At 32.8% G+C, this 21,660-nt stretch overlaps 1 protein-coding gene across 1 annotated transcript; it reads left to right on the top strand.

Moving 5' to 3' along the window:
• Positions 1–14,806: 14,806 nt before the first annotated feature.
• LOC123659390 lies at positions 14,807–21,078 on the top strand. The gene is made up of 9 exons (XM_045594605.1): positions 14,807–14,821; positions 16,577–16,607; positions 16,862–17,097; positions 17,960–18,096; positions 18,656–18,788; positions 19,282–19,427; positions 20,095–20,303; positions 20,484–20,719; positions 20,926–21,078. Exons 1-9 carry the CDS (start codon positions 14,807–14,809, stop codon positions 21,076–21,078), a joined length of 1,296 nt encoding a protein of 431 aa, XP_045450561.1.
• The last annotated feature ends 582 nt before the right edge of the window (positions 21,079–21,660 follow it).

The following is a 21,660-nucleotide window of genomic DNA, read 5'->3' as shown; positions in this document are numbered from 1 at the left end:
ACAAAAAAACTTTTTAATGAACTAGGTAATACTTGCCTGTATGTCTATGAGAAAACGCATGTTATAGCAACTTAAATAATTTAGATAAGGCGATTTACTCATAAGGTTTACAAATAGAAGGATATCATAAACTGTCTCGTATAGGAACTTCAATTATTTAAACTATATTTAATTTGTATAGTTAAAGTACAACATTATTACACTGTATCTGATAATGATACATAAATAAGTTTTTAATGCTATAATAAACATGTATTTGTTGCTATTTCCATTGTGGTCGTTTTACTTTGAGTTTATATATCGTAAATGCCAATGATCCGTCACCCATCAACTCACGCGATGAAGCGTTCTTGTACCTACGTAGAATTCTTCAAATTACCATTATCCATATACAACTAATACGACTTGTTTAATAAACATAATGGTTATATCTTTTATCGTAAACAATTTTTTTTAATAAATAAATATAAATAATTATAAATAAATAAATAAATATTTACACAATACACACACGGTCGTCTGTTCCTAAAGTAAGCAACTTAATGCTTGTGTTATAGGTAACAGCTGACTGGTATATAGCTACATTTTTTTTTTCGATAAACATACTTATAAATAATACATATATAAATATATAATGAAATATTTATATTACACCCAGACTCGGGGTGGGAATCGAACCCACAACCCTCGGAGCAGAAAGCAGGGTCACTACAAACTGCGCCAACGGGCTAGTCAAAATTAATTGAATTTTTGAAAATAGTAATTAAAATACAGAGAGTAATTTATATTAAACAGTTTCACTAATTTTCTCACAGTAAAAAAAAATGTAAAGTGGACTAAAAATACAATTATATATATATTCGAAATTATTAAAAATGTGATTCAAATACCGTTATCGGGCGCTATAAAGTGCCCTGCGACGGCTAAGACGCGAAAGGTAGCTTCATGTAATTTAAGTTGTACATTTGCATATAAAATCGCATACTTAACCCAGATGTAGCGAACATCCCAAATATTATTAATTTTAAACAAGTTCAAAAAATAAAAATAAATAATATTTATAAATTCACGTGACTTTGACCTTTCAAGTCCTTTTTTTATTCAATGAAAAAACTTTTCATTTGCTTCCAATACACGAATGGTTACGTACTATACCTTCTGGTATTTAGCACGAACACTATTTCTCGAACGAAAATACAAAAAAGATAAAACGTGTATGAGGACTCATTTGTCTCTACATAAGTAATTACCTAATATTATTGGGTATAGTGATATTCTAAAGATATCATCATCTCCACCATCATCTTGTTATGACGTGTGGGCTATTCATTTTTTGTCGCCCCTAATGACCTCTGAAACTCGATACCCTATTTACTTAAAAAGGTTGTGGTCACAGCCACCCAAAAAACGGACACTTGTCCGTTTTCGCTTACGTCGATAATCGCGATTATTTTGGAAGATTCCATAATTCCATAAAATTATCGAAACGAGGAAAAATATATTTTGGCTAATCTTCTTTTTTAACTGTCCATTGTTGTATAAAGGTTATCGGCATGTCCATTCATTTTCTGAATATATTTAATAACGTTTCTAAAATAAAATTTAGGCAAAATTTACCGCCCTAGGCTGTTGCCTACTCAGCCTACTTGTAAATCACTGATTTGAACACAAGTAATTTTATACCCTTGATAATAATTATAGCATACAAAGAGATTTTTAATAATACCTACAGAAATTTAAATCAAGAATTTATTTTAAAAAATTATCTCTTGACATCTGCAAATATATTTTACTAGCTGTGCACACACTGCGCCCGCGTGAACTTTGGCCAGCATTTTTTGGTTATATCTTTTGGATTATTTTGAATTATAAACACCGTCGTTTAGGTGTTTATTATTCCCTAGCTGTGCCCGCGACTTCGTCCGCGTGGAATTTAACAAAAAAATTATTGTTCAGTTCGCAGAGTTATAAAATAAATAAATTTCTAAAATAAAAGAAGCCGAAGTTACTCCTTATTAAATTAACTATCTGCCAGTGAAAGTCCTGTCAAAATCGGTCCAGCCGTTACAGAGATTAGCCGGAACAAACAGACAGACAGACAGGCAGACAAAAAATTGGAAAAAATGTTATTTTGGTACATATACCGTGTATAGAGCCATATGAATTTCGTATAAAGCGGTTATTTTAATATTACAAACAGACACTCCAATTTTATTTATTTGTATAGATGCTCAACGTGATTCTTTAAATTGACATAACTTTTTTATTTAGGAACCGATTGACTTTAAACAAACACTAAATGTTAAGTGGAGTACCACAATATATTAGTGAAAATCACATCTAAATCGAATTAGTCGTTTCTGAGATTAGCGTGCACAAACACATACATCTGTACATATATACAGCGATTCGTTACAATTTTATTATATGTATTGATGGTAAATTATAAAATTTTGTATGTAGTTCTAGTTATACTTGGAATATTTATACACAGAGGTATAAGAGTTAGAAAGCTACGAGTAAAAGCCGATGTAGGAGAGTTTTGCAACCATAACTTTAAATATATTGGCTCTGGACAAGTGTTCTTCCAATGACTTCGAGTATTACCTTAATCGATTATAATATAAACGGCGGTAACAGAATGCACGCACCATAAACTGCGTTTTTTTTTCCCTTTTCCAAGAAATAGAATATTAAAAAATATATTATACGCACATACTTTGTTGAGTTTATGATCTGTTAAAAATACAAACGACGTACCACATAATTTTTTTAATTAGGAAATGAAACTAAGGTTTTTAATAATCGTTTTTTATATGCCGTATTATATTACTCCTTATTTTTACTAATATATATCAGGGACAGTCAATTTTTAGTAGAGTATTTTAGAGTTATATGAACCAAAAAATGTATATATTTTGTAATATATATAATACACATTACTTATTTATTTTTGTAAATGTACTTTATTTTCTATTACAATAATAATAATACACTTTATAGTACACAAAAAAAAAATACAAAATAAAGAAAGAAAATTTTCAACAATATATCATTAGGTACAAAGGGCGGCCTTATCGCTAAAAAGCGATCTCTTCGTAGAACATTATTGTCAGAATGAACACAGCGTTCCTGAGAATCACCAAGAAATTTGAATCGTTCTTTCAGATAGGACGGAGTAGCAGGATTAAATAAAATAAAATAGGGTAAACATGAGTATTCCTGTGAAGGTGAATTGGGAGGCATTTGAGTTTTTTGCGAAATTCGGAAATTTGATCATGATTCATCATCATTTCAGCCTATCACAGTCCACTTCTGGACATAGGCCTTCACAAGTTCACGCCAAAAACGACGTGAACTCATATTTGTTGCCTATAGTCACCACGCTGGGCAGGCGGTTTGGTGACCGCAGAGCTGGCTTTGTCGCACCGAAGACGCTGCTGCCCGTCTTCGGCCTGTGTATTTCAATGACAACAGTTGGATGGTTATCCCGCCATCAGCCGGCTTTTTAAGTTCTAAGGTGGTAGTTGAACTGTGTTATCCATTAGTCGCCTCTTACGACATCCAAGGGAAGAGAGGGGGTGGCTATATTCTTTACTACCATAGCCACACAGCGAATCATGATTGCGTAATTCAAATACAAATCTTATACATAAATTCTAAATGCGTTCAAGCTTATAAACTATTACAATGTTATCTTTAACAATTTCTAGTTATGTTTTACACATTTTAAAATGTGCAGTTGTCGAATTATCTTAAATTTATAATTTTCTTATTTTAACTAGTTAACAGTTATCACTCTTTACAACAATTCCGTCCGAAGTCAACTTGAATACTGTTCAATTGTTTTGGACATTACAAAGTACACGTTGATAGGGTTGAAAGGGTCCAAAAAAAAATTACAAAATTTCTTTCTTTCCGTTTTGGCAATATATTGCCAAAACCAGAGATATATCTCTGACAAGACTGATTATTCGAATAGGTTGAGAGAGTATCGAATGCTGTCGTTGGCCGGTCGGAGACAATTCATGGACATGACTTTTCTACACAAAATTCTGAACAACGCAATCGATCGTCCCCAACTTCTTATTTTGATTTTTAACCGACTTCAAAAAAGGAGGAGGTTACTCAATTCGACCGTATATTTTTTACGTATGTTCGGGGATAACTCCATCGTTTATGAACTGATTTTGATAATTATTTTTTTGTTGGAAAGGAAATATCCCTAGTTAGGTACCATGATAATGAAATCAGGATCTGGTGATAGGATTCCAGAGAAATCGAGGAAAACTCTCGAAAATCCGCATAACTTTTTACTGGGTGTACCGATTTTGATGATTTTTAATTTAATCGAAAGCCGATGTTTATCATGTGGTCACATTTAAATTTCATCGAGATCTGATTACAACTTTTGGAGTAATCTTTGGTAATGCGTATTTACTTGACTAATTTTTCGTCTACCTACGTGGTATTTATTACTTGTCGATATAATTGAAGTCGGTTTTTCTTCGTTTGCCTGCAAACATATTTATCTTTAATATTCCTGTTAGAATGCCTAGAAAACATATTACATTATTTTTTATTCCCAAAAGTAAGACCCAGTTAGGAAAGCATTCTCCAGTAAACAGAATAACACGTACTTATAACCTTTTGTCTCAAACTCATAAAGACTTGGACATCTTGCATATCGGTCTCAACAATTTTAAACGTATTATTTTTGAAACATTATTTTCGAAACATTATTTTGAATAAATTCTGACTTATATTGTTACTTTGATATGGATTTATTTGTACGTAGTCGTTTGTAATCGCTCTTGATTTACAGAATATTTTGAATCTTTTCTTTTTTCTTTACGTATAAGCATTTTGTTTTGTTTTTCTTTTTTTAAGTATGTAGAATATAATTTTTCTTTGCTTTAAATGTTAACATATACCATGCTGTGACAACTTGTAAATAAAGCAGCACTCATCAAAATATTGTAAAACACGTTTGTAGATCAAATTTTATCAGTGTATGTTTTGTAAGTTGTCCTAAATAAAATAAATAAACTAATGTTTTATTTAAATTTATTTTATATAAAAAATTATATTCCGTTACTTTCTCTTTTACCTTACTTTATCTTTCTTTGTATTAATATTACTTTATATAAATATAGCAGTCAATGAACTTATGCTGACACTACTTATTTTGACATTACTGAGGAGCAACTTAATAAGCTTGAGCGCATTCAAAATTTATGTATGCGTTTCATATTTGGCCTACGCAAATATGATCACATCTCTGATTTTCGCAAAAAACTCAAGTGGCTACCAATTCGCCTTCGCAGGAATACTCACATACTTACTTACTTTGTTATATTCCATACTATTTAATCCTGCTACTCCTTCTTATCTACGTAAACGTTTTAAGTATCTCAGCGAGTCTCATGAGCGAAGCCTTCGGTCCGATGGCAGTTTACTTCTTAAAATTCCACCACTCCACTAATTTCTATACTAAATCATTTACTGTCCAAGCTGCTCGGATTTGGAACTCCCTACCTTTGCCCATCAGACGCGTTGAATAGCTTTTCAATTTTTAAGAAGTCGGTGAAACACTATTTGCTTCAATTTTAATCCTTCTATTTAGTCACATATTATCTCCTGTCCTCACTTGGAATCTTATCACAATAATTCATCAACTTTATATACGTCTATGTATGGCTATTACAACTTTCCATTTATATATGCCATGTATGTACGTACATATACTTTATTTTAATTTTTATTTTATTTTTTACATTATTTATTTGTCTAAATATATTGTATATGTTTAGGTAAAACTGTACACCTAAACTGTCTACATATATACCATTTCCTCTACCCAAAGGTTGCCTGGAAAAGATCGCTTATTAGCAGGTACCTACTTGTATTTAGTAGAGTTAGAAATGTCTTAAATTTTGACACGCTTTTAATAGTTCTTAGAGATATAACTACGTACTAAGCGCTTTGACAGTTTTATTTGTTATTTTTTTATATTTACTTAACACATATAACGTCTTACTAATAGTAGGGGAGCCAAAGAGGATATTTTGGCATTTCCGCAAGCGCACTTAGCTAATATAAGGAGGGATACCTTGCTTTCTGTTGAAATTATATTAATTAAATAATCGGGTTACCAATTCTGAAATAACAGAGAGGATACTCATATCGGTTCCCTCTAGGACACACAGAAATATCTACGCGCACAAGATATTTTACATTCCATGCGTAAAGTCTCACATTGGAAAACAAGCTAACCTAGTGCGTTTGTGTAACAAATATAATAGTGTTAGTAAATCGATTCCAGGCATTGGCATTTTTCACGACTTTCTCTCTGTCTTTAGATGTAAGTTACTTAATAATTATAAAAGCACGATTAGTATAAAAAAATATTTAATTTATTTTACAATAATTTTAATTTTAATTTTAATTTTTCTATTTAGAATTTTCGTATATCTTGATTTGACTTTTGTTGTTTCCTAATTCTTAATTATTTAGTTAATTGTTTCTAATCTTTAGTTATTTTGATTAAATTATCCAATTGTTTAATTTTATTAATGTATATGATAAATATATGACTGACGCGTTCCAATAATTTCTTAAAATTTTCTACCTTTCTGTATAGCCACCACACAAACCGGCAAATTATACCCTCCAATCCTGACCTCCAATGTCAGAGGTGTGCGGGATATACACAATACCTGACGTAATCAAATATTTCTATGTAACGATTTTTTTTTTACATTTTGAAAAATCTGTTGTCGCTAAGTAAGTAATACATCGTAGGAACTTTTTTCTATTATGTAATCTTGGAAGGCAATAGGTCTATGACGCTCGAGTAAAACCCCGTTTAGCATACAGGGCTGACTTTGTCACATTTTATTGCAATCATACTTTACAATTATGTCATGGAACGTTAACTTTTTCGCAAGATATTTAAAGTGAATTGTGAACAACATTGTGTGCTAAATGGGTTTTAACAGTAACTAATTTTGTCTATCTTTTGCATTTCCGTATCAAAAATTGACAGTTGCCTTACGTAAAACAAAAATGACAATTTAGTGAAATTCGAAAAAGTAAAACCAACTAAAGTTCATAAATCGCTAATTATAGTTAGAAATTTAAAAAATAGCAGGTAAAAAGTAATTAAATGCGTTAATATATTATTTATTAACTTTCACATAAAATAAAAGTGTATAACATCCATATGAATCTTTCACAATAAGAATATGTCTATGAAAGTATATCAATGAAGAAAATTATTATTTTTAGCTTAAATTTTTAGCTTAATTTTTAGCTAAAATTGTAGCCTTTTAGTTTACTCTCTTTACTCTTTGGATAATGATCAACTACTTATACTATAATAATACTCCTAAAACTTATTGTTACATATTTCAAGGTACCAGCTGACGAACTTTCCACCGAGATACAGCCAGCTGACATTAATTTTCATTCATAATAGTATAGAAACTATCACCAGGTAAATTTTTAGTTACTACAATATTTTTTTTTTCGTGTTCAAGCAGCATGGTGGATTATAAGTCAGCTACTTATAATCCACCATGATATGGTCAGCTGACTTTATTTTTCCTTAAAGATATTAGCTAAACCATAATCCGACAAATTGTAAAGTGGCAGGAAATGGCTAAAAAAACTTTTTTTTTCTCCGTGCGTGGGAGGCTGCCACTGCCAGTCCCACCCACGGAGCTGACGGTCGCGAATCTTCATAATATAAATCCCTAATGCATTTTACGAAATTTCGAATGGGAAGAAATTGGTCATGTTAATCTGTCACTGGCTCCCGGACCATAATAATAACAATGTCTAATAAATACATTCAGTCATTTAAATGATACGGATCGGTGCTGTTAAGTAATGTTACGTATATAAATTTAATTATAAAAATAATATTTGACAGTCACCTCTCGTGGACACATCAACTGAGTGAGTTAAGTCGCAAATTATTCGCAGCTATCAGATCCCTCCACCGGCTTCAATATTTTCTTCCTATCCCTACCAAAATTGCGTTAGCACAGGCACTCCTACTACCGATTCTTGACTATGCTGATATTTGTTACCTAGATCTTAAAGAGGAGCAGTTAAATAAGCTTGAGCGCCTCCAGAATCTCTGCATACGGTTCATATTTGGTCTTCGTAAATATGACCATGTCTCCGATTTTCGTAATCAACTCAAGTGGCTCCCTATCCGCTTTCGCAGGAATACTCACATCCTATCTTTACTATATTGTGTACTTGTCCATCCAGATACACCGCTTTATCTAAAAAATCGCTTTGAGTTTCTCTGTGACACTCATGAACGTTCCCTCAGGTCATCTTCAACCTTAACACTCAAAACTCCTTCTCATACTACTTCCTTTTATTCAAACTCCTTTTCTGTTAAAGCTGTACAACTTTGGAACTCTCTTCCTCTCACTATAAGAAAAGCTCAATCTCTTGCTTGTTTTAAAAAAATATCTAAAGGCGCATTTTTTGTCACTAAATACTTCATAATTATCATTATCAGCTCCATAAATATATATATATATATATATTATGTAGTATTTGTTTATGTAGTATATATGTATATATTTATTTGTATATATGTATGTGTATGTATATTGTGTGTATATGTATGTGTATATGTATATTTACTTCTGTTAATATCATACTGCTTGTTAACTATATGCCAATTCTTTATCAACTGTTTGTACACTTCCCTACCGCTTCTCTTTTTCTTCGCTATGTCCTATGCCCAAAGGTTGTCTGGAAGAAATCGCTCTAAGCGATAAGACCGCCTTTGTACATCTTTCTTTTCATGTATCACTTTTGTTGTAATGTTTGTTTGTGGTGTACAATAAAGAGTATTTATTATTATATTATTATTATTATAAACAAAATATTGTCATAGTTTGATGCGATACATCGATACTATATTTATCGTGTCGGGCATCCCTATAGTTGACATACTCTGCTCTGCTGGTAACGAAGTAAATATTAAAATTGATTTATTAAAGACACCTAATAATAATAATAATATTCTTTATTGCACACCATTAAAAGATACAAACAAAAGTAGTATAATTAGAGGAAGATGTACAAAGGCGGTCTTATCGCTAAAAGAGCGATTTCTTCCAGACAACCTTTGGGTATAGGACAGCGTATAGAAAAGCGGTTAGGAAGTGTACAAATAATTGTTATAGAAATTAGAATACATCACAATAGATTATAAAATTATACATACATATATACATACATACATATGCTTACACACTTACATACATTCACATATACACATAAACTCATATATAAATATAAACAATTCATACATATTTATGTCATCCAAAGGTGCAAAGACAATCATGGCGAATTTAGTGACAAATAGTGAGCCTTAAGGTACTTTTTGAAGCTAAAGACTGATTGAGCTTGTCTTATAGAGACAGGGAGAGAATTCCAGAGCTTAACAGTTGTTACGGAAAAGGAGTTGGCGTAGAACGAAGAAGTGTGATGTGGAATCTTAAAAACCAGATTTGTTTAGTTATTGTCATTTAATTTGCTATTTTCATATTTTTTTTGTAATTTAACTTTTTTATGGAAACCTAAGACACATTAACTACAAAAAAACAGATGTTCTCATTTTAAAATTAAACATACTCGTATAATTTTGTAGATTTCTCTTCGGATTTTTGTAGATTTCACTGAGAATTTAGTTTATTTATAAGTTTAAAAAAGTAGTGCTACTTGTAATCCAAATTGTGTTTAGTAATTAATAAATAGAAATCATTATTAAAGAGTGTTAGTCGCTTAAAACAACTAAGATATTTACTTGTCTAGAACGCGTTTACCTTTAATTTTAGTTCTAACGTAACTTATTTTTTAATTAAAAAAGTAATAATATGTTTGGAGGGAAAAATAACATGAGGCACCGTCATAACACGACAGTGGTAGGTACCAAATATAATTAAACATTTAATGACGCCAAATCGTCTGAGAAAGCGACAAGACACCGTGAGACACAAAGTTGAGGAAATGTAATTAAATGTACTTAATTGTTACATTTAGTGCGATACGACCTTAGAACAACTTACAAATTATATCTTAAAGTGTTCTTCAATTTATGAGAATGTTCTAACATTTATAATGTAAAAGGTACTTTTACACATTTTTATCTATATAATATAAACAGTTAATTGGAACGAAGTTCCTTATGGCAGGCAGGCTTGTCATTTAGCTGAGCGACCGAACTGAAAAAATGTGATACTAAAACCTTAAGAAAGATTTCCGTTGCTTCTATGCTATCCGAAGGAACTTCGTTTCTACCTGATGTCCCATGACACCACATATTTTTTTAAAGTGATTTAATTGCACTGCAAAAATGTACGTTGGTTTTTGTTTCATAATATCTACGTTCACAAATCACTCACACTCACTTCAGCCTATCGCAGTCCACTGCTGAACATAGGCCTCCACAACTTCACGCCAAAAACGACGTGAACTCATGTGTATTGCCCATAGTCACCACGCTGGGCAGGCGGGTTGGTGACCGCAGGGATGGCTTTGTCGCACCGAAGATGCTGTCTTCGGCCTGTGTATTTCAAAGCCAGCAGTTGGATGGTTATCCCGCCATGGGTCAGCTTTTTAAGTTCCAAGGTGGTAGTGGAACTGTGTTATCCCTTAGTCGCCTCTTACGACACCCACGGGAAGAGAGGGGTGGCTATATTCTTACTGCCGTAACCACACAGCAGTTCACAAATGCTCGTAGGTCATTATTATGTAGGCATGTGATTTTTAAGTGGAAAATCCTCGATAATTGCGTTCTCTGTTGCCTTACTTATTGTTAAACCTAGTTATTTACAAAACGACATCACAGAGGTATGCTAAATGCTACCAAAAAGTAGTTTTTGATTTTTAGAAAAAGAAAATCTTGATTCAACTTCATTTCAGCAACAACAAAATGATTTGGCGTGATTATAAAGATATACCACTAACAATAGACATTGATTGAAAATATAAAGTAAAACGACAAAAACCCTGTTGGTATTTGTACCTAAATTAACGGTAAGTCTAAGATAACGAAGGGTTTAAATAAATGTTTAATAAGTAATGTACAGAACTGTTATATCCGAGTAAAGTAAATATTGACTTTTGTTTTTACTGGTTTTCACATTTTAACCGACTTTCAAAAAAGGAGGTGGTTCTCAATTCGATTGTATTTTTTATGTTTGTTACTTCAGAACTGGGTGCACTGTTTCTATTTAAATAGAAAGGTGGTCCGTGTAATTCGGTCCCATTTAAATTTAATTGAGATCTAACAAGTAATTTTCGAGTTATATCTAATAATACGTATTTACTTGACTGTTAGTTCGTCGACCTACGTTGTATTATATCGCATAACTTTTCACTGGTTATACCGATTTTGAATATTCTTGTTTTAATCGAACGCCGATTCTTGTCTTGTCATTTAAATTTAATAGAGATCTGATTAGTAATTGTTAAGTAACGTTTGACAACGCGTATTTACTTGACTAATACGTCTACATAGGTTGTATTACTTGTCGATGTAATTCAGTCTGTTTTTTTTTTCCTTTTACGAGCAAACACAATAATGACTTAAAAAGTTTTTATTTGAAAGGTTTTTGATCGAAGTAACTAAAAAAAAATAACTCTTTCTTTTTAGAGCTCTCGAAAGTTCTTATAAAGTAAAAGGAATTAAGATGAAGTCATTGGTGGTTTCTTATAACCGTAAACTTTGAATAGCAAGTGTAAAGCGCCATATCTATACATAAATATAAATAAATTTGTGTGTCTGTCTTCCTGTTTGTCCAGGCTAATCTTAGGAACGGCCGAACCGATTGTTATGGCACTTTTACTATAAGATAGAGGCGATTATGGAGCAAAATATAGACTATTTTATATCCCAAAATTTCCATGAAATCAAGATTTAAATCTTAACGGGTAACCCCTTGTTTACCGTGCGCGAGTACCAACCGCCCAGATAGATATGAAAATATGAAATTACCAAACGTTTTCTATTAAACAAAACAATTTTTACGAGTAAATCTATACTGATATTATAAAGATTAAAAGTTTTCTTGTTTGTTTGCTGTTTTGCTTGTTTGCTTGTTCATTAAATTGTGTGTATTGTGTAGATATTTATTATTTATTATTATTATTAAAGCCGCGCTAATCTCAGGAACTACTGGTTCTAAACAAAAAACATATTATTGTTTTCGATAGCCTATTTACCGAGGAAGGGTATAGGACGTTTTCCTCAAATTAACGCGGGTGAAACCACGTGCACAGCTAGTTTACCATAAAATCCATATCGCAATTATGACTCATTTGTACAAACATCCAAATACCACACATAAACAGTTATCGTGACCGTAATTAGGCATTTTACACTATAACTAGGTCTTTTATTACCCGAACTTTAAAACTGTAAAGTAGAAAGCGTTTAAGTTTGTAATAATTTGAAAAAAAGTATGTAAATTTTTCGAGGTAAAGTAAGTGAGACTATTATTACATTTATTATGAATAATTTCACGCAACAAACGTTATAAAAGTTCATATAAAAAGTGCGTTTAGTAGATTCTAAGCAATAACGGTTATTGCCGATCAGATATCAGATGTAGATCTTTGTTTTTTCGAAAATATTGGAAGTGATAAAAAATTATTCAAAATAAAATAACTTGGAATACTTTAGTCATTACCCCGGCTAAGCACTTGATAAGAAATCGAATCGATTATCTTCGGTGGTTTAAAATTAAGTTATGGTTGACTTTAACCGTAATATTGAAACTGTACCATACCGCACTCGAAGCGTAACAAGCAGGTACGTAGCCTAATGATAATGCGGAAAATTGCGTTAACGTAGAGTTCAATATCTTATGACAATTACTTCTGATATTAGCCAATTTATCTAGCTTAGTGCAATAAACTTTATAGTAAATTATTATCAGCTAATTAACAAACACAATGAACTTATAATTGCTATCTTAATATAAGAAATTTTCGTTAAAACATGTAATGATACCTAATAAAATAAAAACAATTAATAAAATTAGGTCAGAATTGTAATTTAAATACTATTATTTATTTTTACTAATTATGTGTTCATTCACCTATTGGTGCATGAAGTAAGGTACTTATGTATTAGCATACCGAGTAATTTCCTATTCATAATGACATTATAATATACAGTATCTTTATTATATATATGTACATAGTTAATTCGATTTGTATGTAAAGTTTTGTACTTTTTCTTCGAAATAAATTATTAAAATAGTTTTATTGATAAAGGGTTAAATCGAATTTCTGAATAAAATCTCTTTTAAAGAGGAAAAGGTTTTCAGGCGATAAATAAAAAGAAAAGAAAATGTCTCAATTATCTCGTCACACGTACAATATGAATAATAAAGCACGATGTAATGAGTTCTTTGAACGTAAATACACACGTGTGTAAGATCAATTAATATAGCTCGTTTTAACTTCACGCTCTGTAATTAGAGTGGAACAGTTTTAGGAAAAAACCGTTTACTAGACTCACTGCTGATTTGCATTTGTTGATTGCTATCGATATTGTTACGTTTTATAAGTCACGAGAAACTGTTAGCCAGAGTTTAACTGTATAAGAATTATTTAAGGATTTCACAGATGCAGTTCGCTTTTGTGGATTTGTCACTTTGTCGCTGTAAACGAATGTGATGTTCAGATCGCATAATAATGTTTTTTAGATGTAAGTAAAACTTTTTTTACGCACGCTTGACTTGGGGAGTAAGCTAGTGAATGCGCGATGTTACGAAAAGTGTGATCGGACGAGGCAAACGGGAGTTGAGAGGGATATATAAGTTAGATGGAGCTAAAGATGTTTTACTTTTACATTCGTTTGGTCTATAGCACACTCGTTTTTTTAAAATAGATTTAACAGATTTTTTTTACAAAAAAAATGAATAATTCTCGTTTTATTATGTAGCATCAATAGCCTGTAATGTATGTGACGTCAATCAGCAGGTGTTAATATTCAACAAAACTGTTTTGATTCTTTTTGATATACCTACATGCTCCACATATAAATGAATAAAAAAAACGATAGCACATGTCGAAAATAAAAAATAACACAGCTCACAAACAATTTATAAAGACTTAAAAATCTGTTAATGAAACAACATTGGAAGAAAAACAATACTTCACTTATTATGTAAACCGCAATATAAAAAAGACAAAATAAATTTAAGATTATAAACAAAACATGTAATACCAAGTCATATATTTAACGATCCAAATAAACTAGACCACCACTTTATGGCTGTTCCAGGCAATAAAAACATTACTCTATCACATCTTAAAATCATCGAATGTGTACTCTGGACTCTATTTTCGATTTAGATGAAGCTAATGAAACAGATATCCTTAAAATTCTTAAAACAATAAAATCAAATACTGTTGGCGTTTATGGTATTTCACTTGATATGAGACGCATGACTCTACCAAGCTCTCTTTAAAGCCTCGTTACTATGGTAACTACACCTATTAAGAAGTACATATTTGACTCCGTGGCAACATACCACTGCAAAACCTCTTCTAAAAAATCAAACCAGTTACTGAAAGGATTTACGACCAATAAGTATATTCCCCTGTGTGTCCAGAATGACAGAAAAAATTGTTTAGCAGCAAGTAACAAAATACTTGCAAGGCAATAAGATGTTACTGAAATTTCAATTCGGCTTTCGAAAAATGTATAGCACTACGACAGTCCTAGCACACGTGTTGTTTGATATATTGATAGTTCATGATAGCGGCCAGGGTATGCTGTCGGTTTCATTAAATTTTTTCAAAGCTTTCAATAGCATCAATAGAACTATATTAGTATCCATATTAAGATATTATAGGTTCTCTAACGGTACCACTAAATAGTATTTCTTGTAAGCCATAAGATAGCTATGAAGCCATACAAAAACTTAATAAGAACTTAGCAAAAATAGTGTCATTTAAATGAGCTTGATTTAAACGGAGATAAATCAAAATACTTAATTTTAAGTTTAAAAAAGTAAATAGCTGTCTGTTTGTAACATCAAAATAACCACTTTTTAATAAATGCATATGGATGTTTACACGGTACATATACTATAATAACTTTTTTACAATTTTTGTCTGTCTGTTTGTCTGTTTGTTACGGCTAATCTCTGAAACGGCTGGACCGATTTTGACGAAACTTTCATTGGCAGATAGCTCATGTAGTAAGGAGTAACTTAGGCTTCTTTTACTTTAGAAATTTATTTATTTCATAACTCTGCAAACTGAACTGTTACTTTTTTCTTAAATTCCACGCGGACGAAGTCGCGGGCACAGCTAGTATTTTATATATTTTTATCTTAAATATGCTGATAATGTAAAAAAAAATTTCAAAAATCGGTTCGGCAAACCGATGGTCGTTCAAACCAAATAACCAACCAGTTTAGAGGTATTAAAGAAAAACTAATAAATGTATCTTTTCAAAATAAATTTATTTCCACTTTTAAATAACTAAACTATATCGGTATAGACTTTATTTTAGAGTTTTCTTTCTCCGTATACTATTTATTTTCGCCAAAAGTTGGCCTAAAATCATTGTTGAAATACGAAAGTTTAGAAGCTCGTATTTTTTAAATGTACACTTTTTTTACAGTTTTGGGTATAGGTATACATACATAGATAGTGACGAGATCAATTGATATTATCCTTAATTTTGAATGGTCAACATCAAACATTGTAGTAGGTGCTGTTATACGTTTGTATGGAAAGATGAGCGACTTGTTTAATCTTAAGTTATATACCTATATATGTACCTACATACATAAATTCTATAAGTATAAACATCAATTGATCATTATGTTAATCAATTTTCAATCATGCTCCTACATTAATCTAGTTACTAACTTTCTTTTTAACCGACTTCCAAAAAAGGAGGAGGTTCTCAATTCGACCGTATATTTTTTATGTATGTTCGGGGATAAATCTGTCATTTATGAACCGATTTTGTTATTATTTTTTTGTTGGAAAGGAGATATCCCTAGTTTGGTACCATGATAATGAAACCAGGATCTGATGATAGGATCCCAGAGAAATCGAGGGAAACTCTCGAAAATTCGCAATAACTTTTTACTAGGTGTACCGATTTTGATAAATTTTATCGAAAGCTGATGTTTATCATGTGGTCTCATATAAATTTTATCGAGATCTGATAACTACTTTTCGAGTAATCTTTGATAACGCGTAGTTACTTGACTATTTTTTCGTCGACCTTCGTTGTATTACTCGTCGATGTAATTGAAGTCGGTTTTTTTTCGTTTGTGAGCAAACAAAATTATTATTTAAAGGCATAAGATACACCAAAGTGTACCTACACCAAAAAATACCTATCAGTACTTTATTACATATTTATTATTATTAAATATAATGAGTTCACATATCCTTCAGTCTAACAACTATTTGAAGCGCAAGATTTAAGCGATTCGCTTAACAATAAGTAAAACAAATTATCTAGTGGTCCCCGCCTTGAATTGAATGCTCATTGTTTCAGGTTCCGGCTGTGCTCGCACAAGACTATGATGGTGAGTGGTACAACTACAACCTACTTTCGATTTCCTTGTGTTGTCAACTGTATCCTTTACTTTTGAAAATTGTTTAAGTTTCAAAAATTTGAAATTGCAAATAATAATGTAACTAAAATTAAGCCACACCCATGATAATATCTAAACCATAAAATATTTTAATTAACATCATAAATATTAATTAAAATATATGCTACTATTTTACTAAGAAAAAAAATGTTGGAACATTACTTAATATGGTCAATGTTTTACAGTAACAGACATTCAGTGCTCGTTCTCGAGCGCCGGCTCAGGCGTCCGCGACTCCGTGTCAGCCCTTCTGAGAAAGCCGGAAGGCTTCCGCGGCGCCCCTCTATTCGCCGACGACCGGACAACTGACCCCATTGCAGACCCCGTCTGCCAAATACGACCTGAGCCTGAAGATCCTACCGGTTTATTATACAGATTACGGATCAACGATTTCACAAAATGTGGAGTTTTAAAGAGAAATGTACGTCCTCATTGTCCTTTTTAAATTTAAATATGTACTTATGCTTTAAACTTTTTATTATATTACCAACTATACTAAAAATATTTTGTGTTCCCAATTGAAAGCTAAGAGATAAAAATTGACCTGGTTATAAAGTTTGCACAGTTTAAAGAAGGAAAAATATAGCAGTAAGTATCACAAAATGATAATGATTTTTTCATTACACCTTGCGGAAACAATTGAATGATGTGACTGTTTCATCTATAGTGTCGTTTTGGTATTGAGTATTCTTCTTGTAACATTGACATATAATAGAAACACCGTTACAATAACAGTATGCAGTGCTTAGTGGGCTATACACAACGAGGCACCTGCTCCACTCTGATATACTATTAACTGCCGAAGACCGGTAACATTATGAGGGAAACTAAAAGATATGTAAAACACTACTTTAACGATAGAGGCGGTAATAAGTAACTTGTCAAATAGAAACATACTTTGACGCTAATATATATGTATAGCTTTAATTTATTTGTATATAGAGATCAATCGATAAGCCTGGTTGTCCTCAAAGCGTAATTGAAACCAGCTTTCTTACTTTAGATATTTAACTAGAATATATAATATACTTTGAAACATTAATGCATATATTTTACTCAAACGTAGAACAATTATTGTATGTTACTACAAAATAAATGCTTGTTTGAGTGTTTATTTTGCTGAGAAACTCTAAGTTAATTTAGTAAAAGTAGATTAACAGGAGAAACAATTTTGTGGAGGTAAGAGTAGTCGTTAACTATTAAAGCAAAATGTGGATTAAATTAACAAATATTCTCATAACTTTCAATAATTTTTTTACTCGTTAATTTTTGTTCCATATTAGGGTTTTGTGCATGTTCGCATCTGGTTCCCGCAATTCCCGGGTGTGGTGATGCAGTCCGATCAGGAGCTGATTATCATGTGCAAGCCGCCAGAACCCACTATCATCGAGAACAAAGCAGCAGGTTTTGCCGGTAGCTTGTGAGTATTATATTGTAGACTAGTTGTACTCACAACTTTGTTCGCACTTAACATCATTTTCATAAGCCTGTAGAATTAAGTACTTAAGCTAGCTTACGGAGTTCCCAGAGCCCTAGGAGCCGTAGTAAGTATGACCCAAAATGAAACCCAGTTCCCCTTAAATTCAGGAGTTTTAACGAAATTGACGGTCAACATACAGAGGGTCACAGACACACAAAAAAATTATAAAACACACATTTTTTGCATTGACTTTGTCTTCAAAGTTGATAATACGGGCACACAAAAATTATTGTTTGTTGCCCTACACAATTTCTAATATACAATACCTACTCGATTTCTTAGTATTTTTATTGAAATAATAATTCTATTTTATGAGTCAAAGATTGATATCATTCGTATTTCGTAACCATCAGTAAGTTTGTATGTCTATAATCTATTAAAATGTTTGTTGATTTTACATAATCGTGTCGAGAAATCTAATCAATATTTTTTACTATTACTCGTATATATATTTTTATATTATAAGTAGCGAAGTGAAATAATTCTGAACAACTTGCAGTCCGCATGGCGCTCGAGTCTCTGGGGTGGTCGAGGAAACACCAGGCCGTCTCGAATACGAAGTAGCGCTGTACAAAGAAGCGCCACCATTATCTAGACATTCCAACCATTCCGCAGACATGCCTGTTGACCAGGTAAATACTGTGCGTGAATTTTGCACCTTATCTTAATTGTTGCACTGAAATATATTATGTGAGTAAACGTAGAATATGTACGCTTCAGCCTGTAATATCCCACTACTGGGCATAGGCCTCGTTCCCCATGTACTTACGTGAAGAATCAGAGCTTAATCCACCACGCTGCTCCAATGCGGGTTGGCGGATATATTCTCTACTGTGAGTAACGATCGCTATCAGGTGTACATGATAACAACCGGGATCGACGGCTTAACGTGCTCTCCGAGGCACGGTGGGGAGACCCATAAAGACTGCACAAACACCCAGACCATGTCAAACACCTGTATGGCCAATACAAAATTCTTAATGGCCAATTCAATTCTTTAAATTTTTGCTTTATTTTAGTACGAATTGAACCTTTATCTTAAAAAGATTTTTTTATAAATATTACAACATGTTAGACTTTTCCCCAAATTAATCTTTCTTTGACTGATTTTAATGTTACATTCAGGCTGTTCCAATTGGTACAAAACTTCAACTTCGAGCACGTATAAACCCTGACTCGGCTTGGCGGCACATCAAACTTTTAGAAGTAGCTGTTTCTCCTGACCCTGATCGTCCACATGCGCCAGGAGCGGTATTGCTGGTCAAAGACGGGTACGATATCAAAATATATAGTTACATAAATTAACCCCTACTATTATAAGATATTGCGCCGAACCGTCAAGATGTAATACTCCTACGGAGAGTAATTTGATAAATCCTTTTTTTTTTAAACTAGCTGTACCTTGCGCTTTTTTCTTTTTATCGTTCCATCTCAGAAACCTTTGTTGGCTCAAGCAAAACAGTATGCTGAAGATCATGACATGATCGAATGCATACTTGACGATTCTATAAAGGACATACAGACAAAAAATCATTTATATATATATAGACGAGTGTGCTTTAGACCACACGAGTAAAGTAAAACTTCTGCACAATAGGCCTGCACTGAGTCTTAGATATACGAAACGTAACTGGTTATTGCGTAACTTAAACACACGTACTATAAAAAGAGAAAGAAAATGTGTACTCACAACTCTCTTTCTTGCTCCATTCGTCTCGCCAGATCACACTTTTCGTAATGGTCTCGTCACGCATTCATCAGCTTACCTCGCAAGTCAATCGTGCGTAAGGAAGTTATACTTAAAAAAGTTACGTTACGTTGTCGTACACAACAAAATGTCCCGCCGTATTGTTACTATACTAGCAAAAAAGTAACTATAAGTAAAGCACAGGAGAAACTTCCGAAGCTGTCTAGTTTTAAGTGAAAATATATTTCCAGTTGTCGAAACAGAGATTTCGCTTCGATCATCCCACATCAACCGGCACGCTACCGTGAGCGTCACAACGAAGTGTTCTTAGATTTCGAAGCGTTCCTGCTGGCCTCTATGAAGGAGCGATCAACTCTCTGGATACACTCACAGATAAAGGCTTGTATGGATGCCGCAGATTGTCAGCCGGACTATTGCCTTGATCTGTTCGAACCCTCAGGTTAGTCTTACTCTTGCGCGATATAGATATGCCTATGTATAAATAAAGTGCCTAAAATGAATTACACTGTACACAAACAAAAGTGATTCTGGTTTAATAAATTAAAGTTGTTCTTTTACATATCACTTCTAATCATCACTGAAACAATGTACAAAGTAATTGCTGATAAAACGTTTCTAGGCCATGGACGTCGGAAGAGATCGTTACCTGAAGCGAGTCACTCTCACAATCTAACAAGCTCTTCGCTCGTCGCGGACAATGGTTCGACGCCGTTCACGAGGTTCAAGGAGAACCTCGAGTATACGGTGGTGATGCCCGGGGAGCTGTTTCACAGGACGCCGTTAGAAGCAACCTGTGCGACGTCCATGATGGTGGCAGTTGCGCTGGGAGCCTTATTATTTATGTCTGCCTTATTGGTAAAATCATTTTTATATTAAAAATCACGTAATGGAGCCTCAATTATAGAGCTCATGTACTTTTAACGCATTTATATTATAAATTATAGTAAAACAGTCACTACAATATTTGCATATTTGTGATTATTCTGAAAATAAATTTTCATAACAAATTGAAAGTAGTCGTCATCTTTAGATGATTTATTACTATTACATTACTCTTACAGATGTGTTATCTTGCAACAAAACTGAACTCGACGATGTTGAAAAATAACAACTTTCATGGTGCATCAGGAAAAGGATTTGAACAAATTTTAAGAGAATTGGCGCAGCATTCAAATTCTGAAAATGGCTATACAGGTCGACCCACCGTTCAGTAAAATAAACAAAAATTAAATGTACAATATTATGTAAATGTTAGTGATTTTTATTTGGTATAATTTATGAAATTGTTAATGTGTTGAAGGCTATAAAATAAGTAAATTAGATGAAAATATTTGTGTTGACAAGCTCAAAGATGATGTTCAATCATATTATTAATATAATGGCTAAAGTACGGCGATGGCACAAACATTTGAACGATTACTTTTTCATGAACACTTCAAGCAGATCTTTGTCCATTATCCTTGTGATATAAGTTCTGCCGTTTTTTAAATCATCATCATCATCATCATTTCAGCCTTTTGCAGTCCACTGCTGTACATAGGCCTCCACAAGTTCGTGCCAAAAATGGCGTGAACTCATGTGTGTTGCCCATAGTCACCACGCTGGGCAGGCGGGTTGGTGAACGCAGGGCTGGCTTTGTCGCACCGAAAACGCTGCTGCCTGTCTTAGGCCTGTGTATTTCAAAGCCATCAGTTGGCTGGTTATCCCGCCATCGGTCGGCTTTATAAGTTCCAAGGTAGTAGTGGAACTGTCTTTTCCCTAAGTCGCCTCTTACGACACGCACGGGAAGAGAGGGT

This window comes from Melitaea cinxia, chromosome 14 (assembly GCF_905220565.1).
Source record: "Melitaea cinxia chromosome 14, ilMelCinx1.1, whole genome shotgun sequence".
Lineage (NCBI taxonomy): Eukaryota > Metazoa > Arthropoda > Insecta > Lepidoptera > Nymphalidae > Melitaea > Melitaea cinxia.
This window is presented reverse-complemented; position numbering and strand designations above follow the sequence as displayed.

What these genes read in the sequence shown, in the direction of transcription:
- LOC123659390 (XM_045594605.1), top strand. An exon ending in GCTCGCACAAGACTATGATG is followed by an intron (nt 16,608 to 16,861) that starts GTGAGTGGTACA and finishes AATGTTTTACAG; the next exon opens with TAACAGACATTCAGTGCTCG. An exon ending in TATTTATGTCTGCCTTATTG is followed by an intron (nt 20,720 to 20,925) that starts GTAAAATCATTT and finishes TTACTCTTACAG; the next exon opens with ATGTGTTATCTTGCAACAAA.